Source organism: Pelmatolapia mariae, linkage group LG16_19 (genome assembly GCF_036321145.2).
Source record: "Pelmatolapia mariae isolate MD_Pm_ZW linkage group LG16_19, Pm_UMD_F_2, whole genome shotgun sequence".
NCBI classification, from domain to species: Eukaryota; Metazoa; Chordata; class Actinopteri; order Cichliformes; family Cichlidae; genus Pelmatolapia; species Pelmatolapia mariae.
This window is the reverse complement of record NC_086241.1, coordinates 38431812-38445491: the sequence shown is the minus strand read 5'-3', so window position 1 is coordinate 38445491 and position 13680 is coordinate 38431812. Positions and strand designations below refer to the sequence as shown.

The window sequence follows — 13680 nt, the reverse complement described above, 5'->3', positions numbered from 1 at the left end:
GTTTAAGCATATTTATCATGTGTGTGTGTGTCTGTGTGTGTTTGTACCTGGGGCACACATGCTGCAGTCCAACAGTCTTGCAGCAGCTTGCATCACAGTGTTTCCCAAATAAACTCCACTAATTTCCCCATGTGGTGATTAAGTATGTACAATGAAATCGTTTGGTGTCTGTCGCAACCAATTATGAACACTTTGGAGTCACGAGTGGCAACATGAGAGACCGACAAATTAGCTGCCATTCGTAACATTTATCCTTCCTGGAAATCTGAAGCTAAATCAAAGCAATTATGACCCGAGCGTGTCTGCTTTACAGTTTACCAAGTTTATTAAGCAAATTAACTTCCTAATTAGCTCCTGGTTTTGTGCACACTTTCATCTGCTTTTTGGGTTGCTTTTAAGTAACGGCCAGCACATCAGAGCCCAAACAAAGCCGTATATGAATGCAACAGGGGCACGAGAATGGGCCACTTAGAAATCAGACCTAATCAAAATCCCAGCGTGGAGTTGGGGACACTTGGCATGTGACGACTGAAATGCTCTGACGAGTCTCAAAGACTCAAAGGAAATTCTCCTCGGCTAGGAAAGCTGCTCGTAATCGGCTTCAAAAGGGTTGTTCTTCAGCAAGTACTCTGCCTGAAAGACAAAGAGACGTCCGCCATCACAATTAACGTCATGTGGAGGCGGACGCTAACGACCAGGCAATAATCTGTGGGCAGTGAAATACCAGGAAGTCCACGGGGTCCTGTGGTTGAGCTCGGCAGCATTCAGTCAGACCCTGGCTCAGCGTGGGCACAACCTGTTCCATCAGGTAGTCCCTCATAGGGCGCGACGTGGCCTCCAGCTCCTCCTCCTCCTGCTGCCTCACCTCCTCCAACTTCTTAGTCTAACACACAGAAACATGCAGAGAATAATTCAGCTTCGTTGCCTCTTTTGGTGTTTAGCCGTCATGGCCAGCATACGTCACCTTTGTGACACTGACTGTCTGCTTGTTCAACCAAAGCTCTGTCTTCATAGCGCACCCCTCTGCTCATTGTTAGGAAATGTGTTTTATATGTAGTTAACAGCGCCTCGTGTTTCTCCTCCACCTACCCACTCAGCCCAGTGTGCAGCCCTGTCTCTGGCCTCGTCGGCCTCCATCTGCTCCACCTCTGCTCTCTCCTGGGCTTCTCTCCTCAGCCTCTCGGCAGCCTTCCTCCTCTCCTCCTCCTTCACCTCCTGGCTGCTCAGACCGTAGTTTCTGGGCTGGCCCACCATGTCAATGACCTTCTGCATCAGAGGCAGGCAGTCTGCTTCATCGTTGCTGCTGATCTCTGCAGAGGATGACGAGGAGCACAGAGACTTTTAGCAACACTAAGAAAGTAGCATTTCCCCCTCACAAGTGATGCAGTCTCTCTTCACGGGTTACCAAACTGCAGAGGAATGATGTCATGCTCATAAAAGTAGTTGAGGACCATATCATCCTCCGACTGTTTCTCGTTGTAAGCAGCCAGCCGCCTCGAGAAGTTCTCTGGCTCGTAGTTGTGTTCCTGCACACAGCTCTCGGGCAAGTCGAGCACTCGATCCAACAGGAAGGCCTCTGTGGCCTCCAGGCACAACACCAACTCTGTGGCCCACACAAGACAACCGTTACTGATGGAGCACGCAGGCTTCACATCTGTTACTGTTGTTGTTAAATGTGAAATAAAAGGATCTGAGTCTCCCTGCAGGTACCGGGTATAATGTTGGTTGAAGAATTCTGGGATGTTCCATCCTCTTCTTTACCTGAGGAAGAAGAAAACACGAGTGAGTGAGCAGGTGTGGCCCTGACGTGTAAGAGCCTCGGGGTCCGACTCACCGTCAAAGAGCTCTCTGGCTTGTTCACGTGTTTGGGGAAAGTCCTTCAACACATAACCCTGGTTTTTACACGGGTGAGTCATCAGCTTGTCCCTCATCACGTTCAACAGCAGCTCCTCATCCAGACCTGCAGGATTCATGTTTCTATTCAACTGATGCCTCGAGGTGCTTTATATTGTGAAGATCATACAATAATACCAATCTGCACAAATAGTCCATGTGATCATGTGACAAAACCATCCAATCCGAACACTGTTCACAGCAGCAGATCATTTCCCATAATACAGATAAATATGTAATTAATGATGGGTGTCACTGCCCCGTCTAACACCCGATTTATCCTGAAGCATGTACAAAACCTGCCTAATTCACATTATGCTCACTTTGTGAGAGCTAACCATAAACTCCCAGCATGTCCCTGCAGCTGAGCAGACACCTCACACACACGTGAACGTTCAAAGGACACACACCAAGTCTCTGACAGAGGCACAAACACAGCTCAGTGCAGAGTCCTCAAAGCCAATATAAAACCTGATGAGTTTGTAATGCAACTCATGTCACCTTACAGAGAAATGTTCATGTTTGAGCTGCATACAAGCTGCTTCAAACAGAGCTCTGTTACTGTCTGAGGTACATAAAAGTGAGCTACAGTCCTGAAGAAGCTTTTTCACAGTCAAGTTTAAGAAAATTAATAAACTGAATTAAACCTGAATATTGCAGACTACATAGAGCCAAAGAAATATGGAAACAGACCAAATGTCCCTCATGAATGTAGAAAACAAACACGTTCCTCTCAGTCGTGTATGCAGATCTGACAGGATTGATTAGCAGCTGAAACACAACTTCAGTATTTTACAGCCATGAATAAAAACCACCCAGTGCCCATAACATACTGGGCTCTGCTGAACAAACGTTTAAGGTGGAACACATGACTGAAGTAATGAAGAGATGTGGTTTTGGGTCTGGATCAGATGGTTTTTATATAAAGAACATAGCTTTGGTTTGCTGTCTGATCCCTCTGAGGAGGCACAGTCAGGGAAACCTGCTGTATCGTACCTGGGCTGGCTGCAGAGCCCTTAGCACGTCAGGCAAAAGCCAGACAATCACAGGAGCGGCAATTTTGTACGCAGACACTAGCAAACCCTTCTAAATGTTTACCAGCGTTAACTGAATGTGTTACAATCAACTCTGACAAGTCAGAAATAATGTCATAAATACTGAAGCGGCTTATATTACATTAGACTAAATATTAATGTAGAAGTTAAAGTCATGAATTAGTTCTATATAGAAAACATGAAGACATAACCCAGAACTCTGGAAGGAGGAGATGTTAGGCTCTGGTTCCTCCTGACGTCTGCTGCTTCAGACTGAAACTAGGACAATTATCATCTAAGGAGCTCGGAAAGAACGGGGACTAGACCCGTTTAAGTTCTGACACCAGGTGATGGAGTCCGAGGTGTGGGGTGTAACGCACTGGTCTCATCACGAGGCTGCTAGTTTCTTTCTTCTTTGTGTTTGTGTGTGTGCAGATATTTCTATGTGAATATGTTGATATGTTCAGGTGTGTGTGTGTACATATATGAGTATGGAGTGAGCTAAGTGCCCCGTGTCCTCGGTGCTGAGAGCTACCAAACAAACAATAAAAGCATGTGAAACAGGGCGTGGGTCATCATCAGCACAGGTTACGAGCACACTCACATGCAGTACTGCTGCTTGGATTTACTGCTATAGTACAAGTAGCAGGGTCTTGTCTCACTGCAGCACTGATGTCGCAGTTAAACAGCATGTTGTTGCTTTTTTGTGTTGTGTTTCTTCAGATATTTTTAAAATCTTATGAAACTGTATATGAGCTTCCTCCGTAGCTTACGTGAGTGCTGACTGCCTCACAAGCACCAAGCATATACTTAAAAACAAACAAACAAACACGTTTCTGGTTCTTAATAATTAAAACTAGAAATTACCCTCACACTAAATAAACACACTGCCCTCAGTCACGACTCGTGTGCCAACACATCCAGACCTCGTTATCTGAAGCTAATGGTTTAGTAAACGAGCCGCACCTCGGTTCTGTTCCAGGCGTTCCTTCATCATGCTCAGCTGCTCCTGGGCCTCTTGTGTGGACTTCCCTTCACTGGGATCAGGATTCCTGACAGCATGTTCCTGAAGGGAAAGCAGTTTAAAATGCCTACAGCTGTACTCAGTTCTAATTGATCTGGAGGAGAAAAGTAAGAGCTCACCAGCCGGGCGATGGTGTCAGAGATGGTGCCTTTCACTGTGATGTGATGGAGTCGGTAATATTCGCAGATCTTCTTGGACACTGTGGTTTTACCTACTGCAGGAGGACCCAGTACACACAGACGGACGGGCTGCAAACACACAGATTAGCCAGTAAAACCTGACAGTGTGTACACTGTATGTAGTCTCATATGTGTTTGACTGCATACCAGCAACCCGCGGGTCTGCCGGAACTCCTGCACCACCACCTCTATATTTTCCACCAGGCCAAACTGGCACACCCAGTTAAAAGAGAAAAGTTTCTTGATGTAAGCAGCCTCCATGCGGAGACTGACCAGCAGAGAGTCGGCTTCCATTACCTGTTGTAGCAGAAACAAAACACCTCTTTTCTCGTCTTTCCATGTTTTCACCTCTCTAAGCCCCACTGCAGGATCGATATGTTTATTCTTACTCTCACACACACACACACACACACACGCACACACACACACAGGAAGCAGATGAATGTGAAAAGGCACCAGTCACATTGATCTTAGGAAAAATGGCGCACACGTCACACACTGATAAATGCAGAGGCACGTCATACACTGAGGTCCTTGGTGAGGAAAGTTTCCTCTGACGGCTTTTTCTGGATCTTCCCTGGTCCGAGGACGGAGGCGATTTTCTGGAGGAGAATCAACATAATTGTGTGATAAACATTCATATTCACACAGGTTGGACCGTTCACAGCAGCAGTCTGTGGACGCCCCTGAGGCTGTCATCGTATGGACTGTGTATTTGTAACAGGATTCACTGCATTCATTTTTAATGGTCATAGTCAGTGTTGATGCCACGCGTTAGCCTGGAGCTGAGTGTTTCTGGGGGTTTGAAGCCGGACGTGGATCGTGGGTGGATCTGACCCTGAAGCCACACGCTCATTGGCTAAAGACTTTTTCATTATCCAACCAACGTACACTGAAAAATCCTCCTTTCATACATAGGAAGAGAAAAATGTACAAAATAAACTTCATGTTTTATTCAATATTATGTGAAAGGAGTGTTTACATCAGTAAAGTTAAGCTATTTTCCCAAACGCTCTATATGGGAGTATTTTTCCCAATCACAGGTCAGGTTCCAGCCCCCGAGGCTAAGCCCATTTTTTATACTGTGTATGTTTTTGGCGAGGCTTCCTGATGACTTGCTAGACACACCTTGACAATTTCTTCCATGGTATTGTTCGAATCGTCCACTGCTAGTAGATAATATGGTCTTGGTTGATGTTGGATCACGCTGTAAACCACACTGGAACACAGAAGGAAAACCACAGGAAACAGTGAAACATCGTTTGTACCATCAGACCCTGCTGTGTGATGACTTCATGTTTCGGGCTGTCAGTTGTGTAATACAAACAGAATGAAGCAGTCAACCTTGCCAAGTCATGGATGTGAATCGTGGGAACGATGTTCTCGCCATCTCCAAAGACGGGTCCATCTTCTCCCAGCCATGATTTCTATAAAGTCACATCACTGCAGTTACTGACATTTGTTGAATCATTTCCATCTAATTAGAGCTGAATATTCTTTTTCCTATTTTTCCATGAGTTACAGAGACAAACCGGTCAGCCGACTTATCGTGTCACGTGATACAACATGTATCCACTTTACTGCACGAGAGCGTGACCATCGATAACAAAGCCAGCCGCTTCATTTTCAGTCCTCTTATCACCACATTGTGTTCATGTTCTAAGAGAAATCATTTCCACGGTTTCGCAGAGTCATCTACACAAAGCATTGTGGAGACGGTGGCAGTCACGGGAGTTTATCTTGAAACAACAACTGTGACTTTTATCCAACAATAGTATTTGGATATTCTGTCATACTGTAGAGTGAGAAGATAAAAACCATTGTACAACATCGTTTAGTCACTTTTGATCAAACCAAAAGTTTCCTACCAAAGCATGCTCAGGACCTCTAACATCCACCTCTGCAGGAAAGACCCTGCCAGCTTACAGGCCTCACACTGAACCACTGTGCACCTGGCACAAACTCCCAGTGCTCATTTAGAAAGCACTCCACACGTGTTACCATTAACAGGTGGACACGCACACAAACATGCTTTTTAGTTTCCGTGTTTTCCACTGAGTCATTGGTTGGCACTAGTTAGCTAGCATAATCTCATCCAACCAACCAACCTAGTGAGATCGTATTCTCTGCTCGGACAAGATGTCGATACACGAACTGTACAAACTTAAAACATTTATTTTTAAATGTAGCTTCACAGACAGGCTTCAGTCCGTGACAGCTCTGAGAGCTCTAGTGTATAATTCAGACAACTGTTTTCCAACTACTGTGCTGCAGCACATAGGTGTGCTGTGAGAAATGATCAGCTGTGCCGCAACAGGCAGAACAATTACATTCTCTTCCACTAGAGGGCAGTACAACTACCTGCTCTAATGAATTGGGTATCCAATGCCAGTAAAACAGAAGAAAATGAAGAAGAAGCATAACAGTCATGCTGTGAGACAATGCGGCGCGTAACAGCAATAGATAAATATCTGAAAACATAGAGTAGTCAGTCTGACCTGGGTCCGGCCCAGATGAAGGCCCTAGCACGAGCAGCGGTCAGAAGAAAGCATTACAGTTCAAACCAAGCCAATTCTGCTGCGTCTGGTGTGTGGGGGGAAATGATCAACATGCTTTTGTGACATTTTTTGTTTGGTTGTGCTGTGTGATTTTTCTAATGTGAAATATGTGTGTGGTTTCAAAAGGTTGGGAAACACTGATCTACATACATGTAGTGTTTCAGTCCAGCTGACTTTGAACCCGTCTTTCAGTAGCTGCACCTATCGTATCAGCTTCAAAATCTTAGATGATTTCTATCTTGAGGTATCACATTCATAACACTTTGAGAAAACTTGACCTCTGACCTTGAGGTGACTGATAATCAAAGCTGTCTGAGAGTCTTAGTAGATACACCTATGGTATTAATTTGCAGCTCCTGCGTTGCAGTTTTCCAGTTATGGCATTCACAAATTAAGGTGTCAACATCAGCAGTAAATTAATCTGCAGTGTTAACCTGCCTTTGTAACCTGCCTTTGACTTTCAACGGCTGTCTATCCCTCATCCTAACTGTAGGGTGTAGCCTTCAAATCTTACCTTGAAAAAGTAGTGGAAGATCTGTTCTCCCATCCCATACTGAAGTCCTGCTGCCACCACGTACGTGGAGAAGAGCTTTCTTTCCTGAAAGTAACACGTAACACTCAGACACGTCTCCATCGAGTGTCTGTTATTAAAAAACTGTTACAAACTTACAGTTTTGCCCATTTTCACTACTCTCTTCTCCAAATCAATGTGCCGTTCAAAATTGGGATGTGCTCTCCTGCTCCAGAAAATCGCATCAGTGAAAGGAAGCTCCAGATCATCCTGTCACGAGCATCATGGCAGGAGATTACCAGCAACTTCATGACAGATTTATGTGGACATGCTTGATACTCCATGTCACAGGGTACAGAAATATAAAGAATGAATAATAAAATCCTGAAATGGTTTTTGCTTTTGGCACAACATTATGATAACATCTATAATGTTCTTACTACATGTTTTTATCCCAGAGAGCACTGTAGTCAGAAACAGCTTGTTTCTCATAAAGGCTTCACTTTAATGAGTTTCTTATAAGTTTAGGTAGATATTACAAATGCACAATGACCGGTAGTGCTGGGCGATATGACGATATATATCGTGTGGACGATAGAAAAGTGTCTATCGTGCCATTTGTCTTCTATCGTTTCTAACCCTAATTTTATAAATTACATAAAATATATCATTAACCCTTTACAACCGGTCGGAGCAGGCACACTCCGTTTTGCCTAACTATTTTTAAATCCCTGTAGAACTGGAACCACGTAAGCTAGCGCAATAATTGTTTTTGCAAATGAAACCGTAGGAGTTGTACTTACATCTTATTCCATTAGCTTGCCCTAGGTCACGGTTTCCTTCCACATATAGCTTTGCAAAAATTGCATAAAAAGCATTCCAGCAACAAAAACATAATATTCCAGACTTGCAGCAACAAAAACATAATATTCCAGAAACACGCTTTGCCGATCCGATCAGCTGTTCATAACACTTGGAATACAAGTCAGCGTGAACTATCGCATGTCCGCCATTACCTGTCCGAACCGGAAGTGACGTCATTTCGCGGAAAATTTAGTTTTTTACTTTCAAAGCCTATGTTGGTGTTTTTAAAAGTCATGTTTGACTTTATGCTTTTCTGTATCGTTTCTGGGATGCTTAGAAGTCAAATTACACTGTTGAAAATAGTTTATTTTGATGCACATGCTGTTTTTTTGCAAATTTGCATTTATTCATTTTCCCTGTAGTATATTAAAATTAGTGTATCTCAAACATAAAACTATGAAGACACTCAAAATAAATTTCGCGTGGTTGGAAACTATTTTGTGCAACTTTTTTGTATTTACAGTTTTGAGGGATAAGCCTCTTAAATTTCTCTAACTAGAAATATATCTAAAAAACAAAACAAAAACAATTTTCAATTTTTTTTGTAGTTTATTGCACTTTTTTGCAATTTATATAGTTACTATGGACTTAATGCATACATATTATTAAAATTTGGGCTATAACGGTTGTATTGATATATAGCAACTTGAAATGCTCCCACAAGTGGCACTACAGCATGTAAAATGTAAACATAAGCTCTGGCGGACTTGGTTCTATGGTAGGTCTTAAAGGGTTAAATAGCCTGTGGCAAATATATTAGTGTTGTCTTCTCACTATACATACTCTGAACTTTATGCAAGAGAAAATAAAGTATAAAAAAAATGATATTTTTCGCAAAGAAACTCTGTCTTGTGGTTTTGCGACATGGTGCTGCTTTACGTGCACCCGGATTTGCGACATGCTTTACGGTAACTCAAAACAAAGACTGCACCCTCTCCACTCGCTGTTTACAGACTGCATACTTTCCAGATGACCACAGGTCAGGTGGTATATCGTGATATATATCGTTATCGTGATATAAAATAATTCATATCGTGATAAATATTTTTTCCATATCGCCCAGCACTAATGACCGGTATGTCAGATTTCTGTTATATACACTCACAGGATCAGCTGGCTTGCTGCAGGCCCAGGTCATGATCGTGGAGATGAGGATAAACATCTTTGGCCCAGAAAAATGCTCGACTTCACTGTGAAGCGCTACGAGTGAACAAAAAATCTTTTGTGATGGCTTAAAGAGCTTTTCAATTTCAATCAGGTTCATTGATATAGTTCTGGTTCACAACAACAGCTCCCTCACAGAGCTTTATATAATCAAGTAAAGACCGTGCAATATTAGAGAGAGCCCCAGCAGTCTGATGATGCCCTGGGACCGCCACCTGGTGAAACGGGAAGGAAGAATTCCCTTTCAACAGGAAGAGAACTTGGCAGAAGCAGGCTCAGGAGACATATACCTCAACTGGCTGGAGGGTGAAGAAAAGAGCATAAAGAGACCTGGAGAAAACTATCAAAGACACTACATTTAATGACATGATCCAGTGGCATTTAAATGCATCAGGACTGTGAAGATGCTACTGGTGAACTGGGTAAGTGTAATCGGTAGGGATGGCATTCCAACAACTTTAAACTGACTTAACAATATTTAAATTCTAGTTAAATCTAAAACTGAAGTTCCACATGGAAGCTTGACCTTCTGACCAGATGGTCAGACTGTGCTGTCGTGTGAAGGCAGCAAACACAACAGCTGTGATTTACCTGACCATCACCTGGCTATCATCGCTCCTCAACTCTACTGCCTCACAGCAAAGATCAGGTAATACTCAGGGCTGCAGTGCCAGTGTCTGAACCACTGCTGGCTTCAGCTTGATTTGTATAAATGATGGCTGTTGTTACATTCTGGACAGAGTGCACTGAGTGCATTATCAACGTGAACAAGAGAACCACAATGAAAAACAGCCATAGTTACCTCCGTAACGTTTGGCCAGCACAACCACTAAATATCAGCCAGTGGAATCAGTAAGTCATACGTGCCATCGTATTCACTAACATGGCCGGTGTTATCAAAGCTAGCACAGATGCAGTACTGCACATCAGCTGAAGGACGGACGAAGTCACCTGGATGAGGGACAAAACGTCTCTCCCACAGAAAACGTCCAGATCAACAGAATCAGCCTTTCTGGCTTCATCATACGGGTTTTCAAAAATATCAATTTGTAAAGCAGCTAAAGCTACAGTAAGGAAAAACAAAGTACAAATAAATAAATAATAAACATAAACACAAACAAGAATTTGTACTTATAAGCAAATATTGAGCACATAGCCTCAGGGATACCTAACAGACTTACCTGAGGCAGCCCAGAGAGCTTCTTCCACCTGATCAGCATGCTGGGTAACATTGTAGATAACAACATCACAGCCCATCAGTTTGGACAGGAGCTCATCTCGGTCCAGATGCTTGAAAAAAAAGCAACAAATAATTGGTCTTCAATTTAAAGTTTGAATAAAAGGCTAAGGCTTTCACAGCGTAAACAACTTTAAAGTACTTACCGTGTACTGTTCGACCACATGAGGCCTTTCCACAGCAGATGGATGTGAAACAGTTCCCACCACCTGGAAAGTCCTCTTATGGTTTGACAGCAGCTCTGCCTCCACATCAGAGTTTGTATTAACAGTAGCTCCAGCCACACTTCCACTCAGGACCTAATCCAAAAACAACGTTCAAACCAACTTGAAAAGCCTTTCTTGTTCCACACGCCTGAACTCTCTTAAGTTTTCCTGTATTTTCTTTAAGTCGTCTTCAGGAGTGGCTCTCTGGGCTTCTTACTGTGTGTGTGTTTCTTTCTGTGTTTTTAGGTCTGCTCTGACGGCCCTGTGGTGGCGTTTCTCTTTGCTTTTGTAGATCACGTGACCCTACTGTGGCGCTGAGGACACCTAGCCAACTCCTTGTTTCAGTTGCTCTCACAGGCTCAGTGCTCACTCATCCAAGAACACACCACAGAACTGATTCACAAACTTTCCTTTTGTAAATAACCCAGTTCATGCTCGAGAAACTTGTGTGAACTCTCCTTCGTTGCAAGCTACAGTCACTTGTAACACATTTCTTCTTTTGCTCCCACTTGTCCAGTTTCCTCAGGTTTTTAGGACACACTGCACACCTGATGGCTCTTCAGCATCATCACGTGAGTGTAAGAATACTATTTTATGACTGTAGAACTGTTTACCTGGCTATTTATTACAGATTCAAATAAAGACCAGGGAACAACTCATGTGTTTGGTTGTTTTTTTTGCTACAGGCTGCTAGTAACAAGGTGCCTAGAATATAATTTAAATTGGTCCCCTGCAAAGTCCTCATGTCACTGGTTAAGCTTGAATAGGTCACACACACACACACAGATTCCTCTGAACATTTCTCTGTGTGGGCTTTTATTTTGAAAATAAATATATAAACGGTTTTCTTTGTAAAGCTACAGTAAGTCCAGCTCACATCAGCTTAAAGTCATCGCCGCTTCATGACTTTCTGAAAATGTAAGTACCTCCATATTTAGACAGGACCTTTTACATCACCATCAGTCTGTGAAAACACCTCAAACGTAATCCACCCATCAGAATGACGTCATTTAAATGTGTGGAAGCTCACCAACCGACTGCTGTACCTGAAACAGGTGGTTAAGGAGTGGGAGGAGATAGGGCAGTAGGGCCAACAATAATAGAGAAAGTATCCTTGTTTTAGTAACCGATGATGTGAAAGTGATTAATGCTGAAAATAAGAATCAGCGAATCGAAGATGAAACTGATTTAACATCATTTCCGGTGTTGTTTGCTCGCTCTGCTCCAAACCAAAGCTAATGAGTCATGTTAGGTGTTGCTGTGAGGTGGCATCAGAGCAGCTCCTTTCACTGAGTCCGTACAGGCTTCAAATGTTACCTGCGCGATGTGTCTGGATGCGTACGAGTCCACGTTGTTAAGAAACACCCGTGTCGTCTCTGGCTGCGTCATGCTAGCTCCCGACCGCACTGTTAGCATGTTACTGTTAGTGTCGCGTAGTCAAGGAGACGGCCACTCCCACAGCTGTGACGTTAAAGCGAGGCTGACCAACCATCCTCTGTTTTTGTACTTCTGGACTGTAAAGCCTATATGACATTTTTTATTTCACTATTCATTAACCGCACAGAGAAGGCCTCGTTTAAATATGTCAAAGTTTTCTTTAAGCAAACAGTGTTATTAAAGTTCTTCATGACTGGGCCAAGTGTCATATTTTTGGAAATCAAAATATGGTCACCCTACAAAGCTCCAGTGTGGACCTTTATAACATGTAGAAACATTAAAGCATTAAACCAAGTATTAGACCCTGTGCATGCACACTGATGCACAGCGACCGTAAGATAAGATAAGATAAGATAAGATAAGATAACTCTTTATTCCCATTACACAGTCATACCTAGTACAATAGTACAACAAAATTGTAAACTGACCCCCGCACTGCACTACACAACCAGGGGCGGTCCTGGCCTGTTTGGTGCCCTAAGCGAATACTCGCTCTATCCAATCATATTGAAGGCAGTCAACAAAGTCAGCAAAGAGCAGCTTGGCGTAACGCCCCTGTTGCTCCAGGTGAGAGATGGTGGTGTGGAGCGTTGTAACAATGGCGTCTTCAGTTATTCTGTTGTTAGCTCTGTATGCGAACTGGAGCGGGTCGAGTGTTGGTGGCAGGCAGGACATGATGTGACGTCGGACCAGTTTCTCGAAACACTTCATTATAGCAGGCGTTAGAGCAACTGGTCGGCAGTCATTGAGGCTGCTAATGTTTGTCTGCTTAGGCAGTGGGACGATTGTGGCCGACTAAATCTTATACATCACATCTTATACAACTGAGATGGATGTTAACTTGCCTTTGAGCCTCTTAACATAACACTGAAGGTGATTTTAAAAGTTTGTATTTTGTGTGTTACAGGACATGGTATGGATGATGCCCGCATTACCCAGTTATTTCTCTGTGTAAGAACGTCAGCAGCAGCTTCTCCTACAGCTGGAGGAAGAGAAGAGAGCTGGCTGAAGGGTCTTCAAAGTCACCTGCTATTCACAGAGGCCTGGGGATCAAGGCTGCTCCTGATAGAGAGGGTTCTGGAGCAGGAAAGAGCACTTTCTAAAGTCCTCGCTGTCGACATGAAAACCAGACCTCTTGTCCCTACTTGGCAGGACATAGAGGTCCTGGAGGCAGTTGAGAAAGCTCTGAAACCCCTTCAGGACTTTACTGGTGCACTTTCAGGAGAAGAGTATGTGACCCTGTCGTATGTCAGACCTGTGCTACACCTGTTTAACACTAGTCTAACGGCACCTGGAGAGGAGGCTAGTGAGCTGTGTAAATCCATCAAGAGCAGGACTGTGGACTACCTCAACAATAAATATGCAGATCCATCCACCAGTGACATGCTGGACATTGCTTCTTTTGTGGATCCATGGTTCAGGGCGAAATACATCCCAAGTGAGAAAATTGATGCACTAAAATGAACTCATCTTGGAGGCAGAGTCTCTGCTCAGCTGTCAGGGCACGTGTTTGTCTGAGCTGCCTGATCCAGCCGTGCCTGAGTCTGCAGACCGTGAAGAAGCAGCACACACA

At 43.6% G+C, this 13680-nt stretch overlaps 1 protein-coding gene across 1 annotated transcript; it reads right to left on the bottom strand.

The window, feature by feature from the left end:
- Positions 1 to 359: 359 nt before the first annotated feature.
- Positions 360 to 12085, bottom strand: ak7b (adenylate kinase 7b). The gene is made up of 18 exons (XM_063498898.1): positions 11988 to 12085; positions 10611 to 10763; positions 10409 to 10517; positions 9169 to 9263; positions 7359 to 7469; positions 7203 to 7286; positions 5475 to 5557; positions 5259 to 5349; positions 4655 to 4732; positions 4278 to 4427; positions 4071 to 4199; positions 3894 to 3993; positions 1835 to 1960; positions 1711 to 1761; positions 1406 to 1603; positions 1090 to 1310; positions 725 to 883; positions 360 to 633 (listed from the first exon to the last, which is right to left on the bottom strand). Exons 1-18 carry the CDS (start codon positions 12057 to 12059, stop codon positions 577 to 579), a joined length of 2067 nt encoding a protein of 688 aa, XP_063354968.1. The 5' UTR covers positions 12060 to 12085; the 3' UTR covers positions 360 to 576.
- Between the last annotated feature and the right edge of the window lie 1595 nt (positions 12086 to 13680).

Coding starts and splice junctions, on each gene's coding strand:
- ak7b (XM_063498898.1), bottom strand. CDS start 12,059: ATGACGCAGCCAGAGACGACACGGGTGTTTCTTAACAACGTGGACTCG. Junction 10,518..10,610: donor ATGTGGTCGAACAGTACACG/GTAAGTACTTTA, acceptor TTTTTTTTCAAG/CATCTGGACCGAGATGAGCT. Junction 4,428..4,654: donor TCCTCACCAAGGACCTCAGT/GTATGACGTGCC, acceptor CTGCTACAACAG/GTAATGGAAGCCGACTCTCT.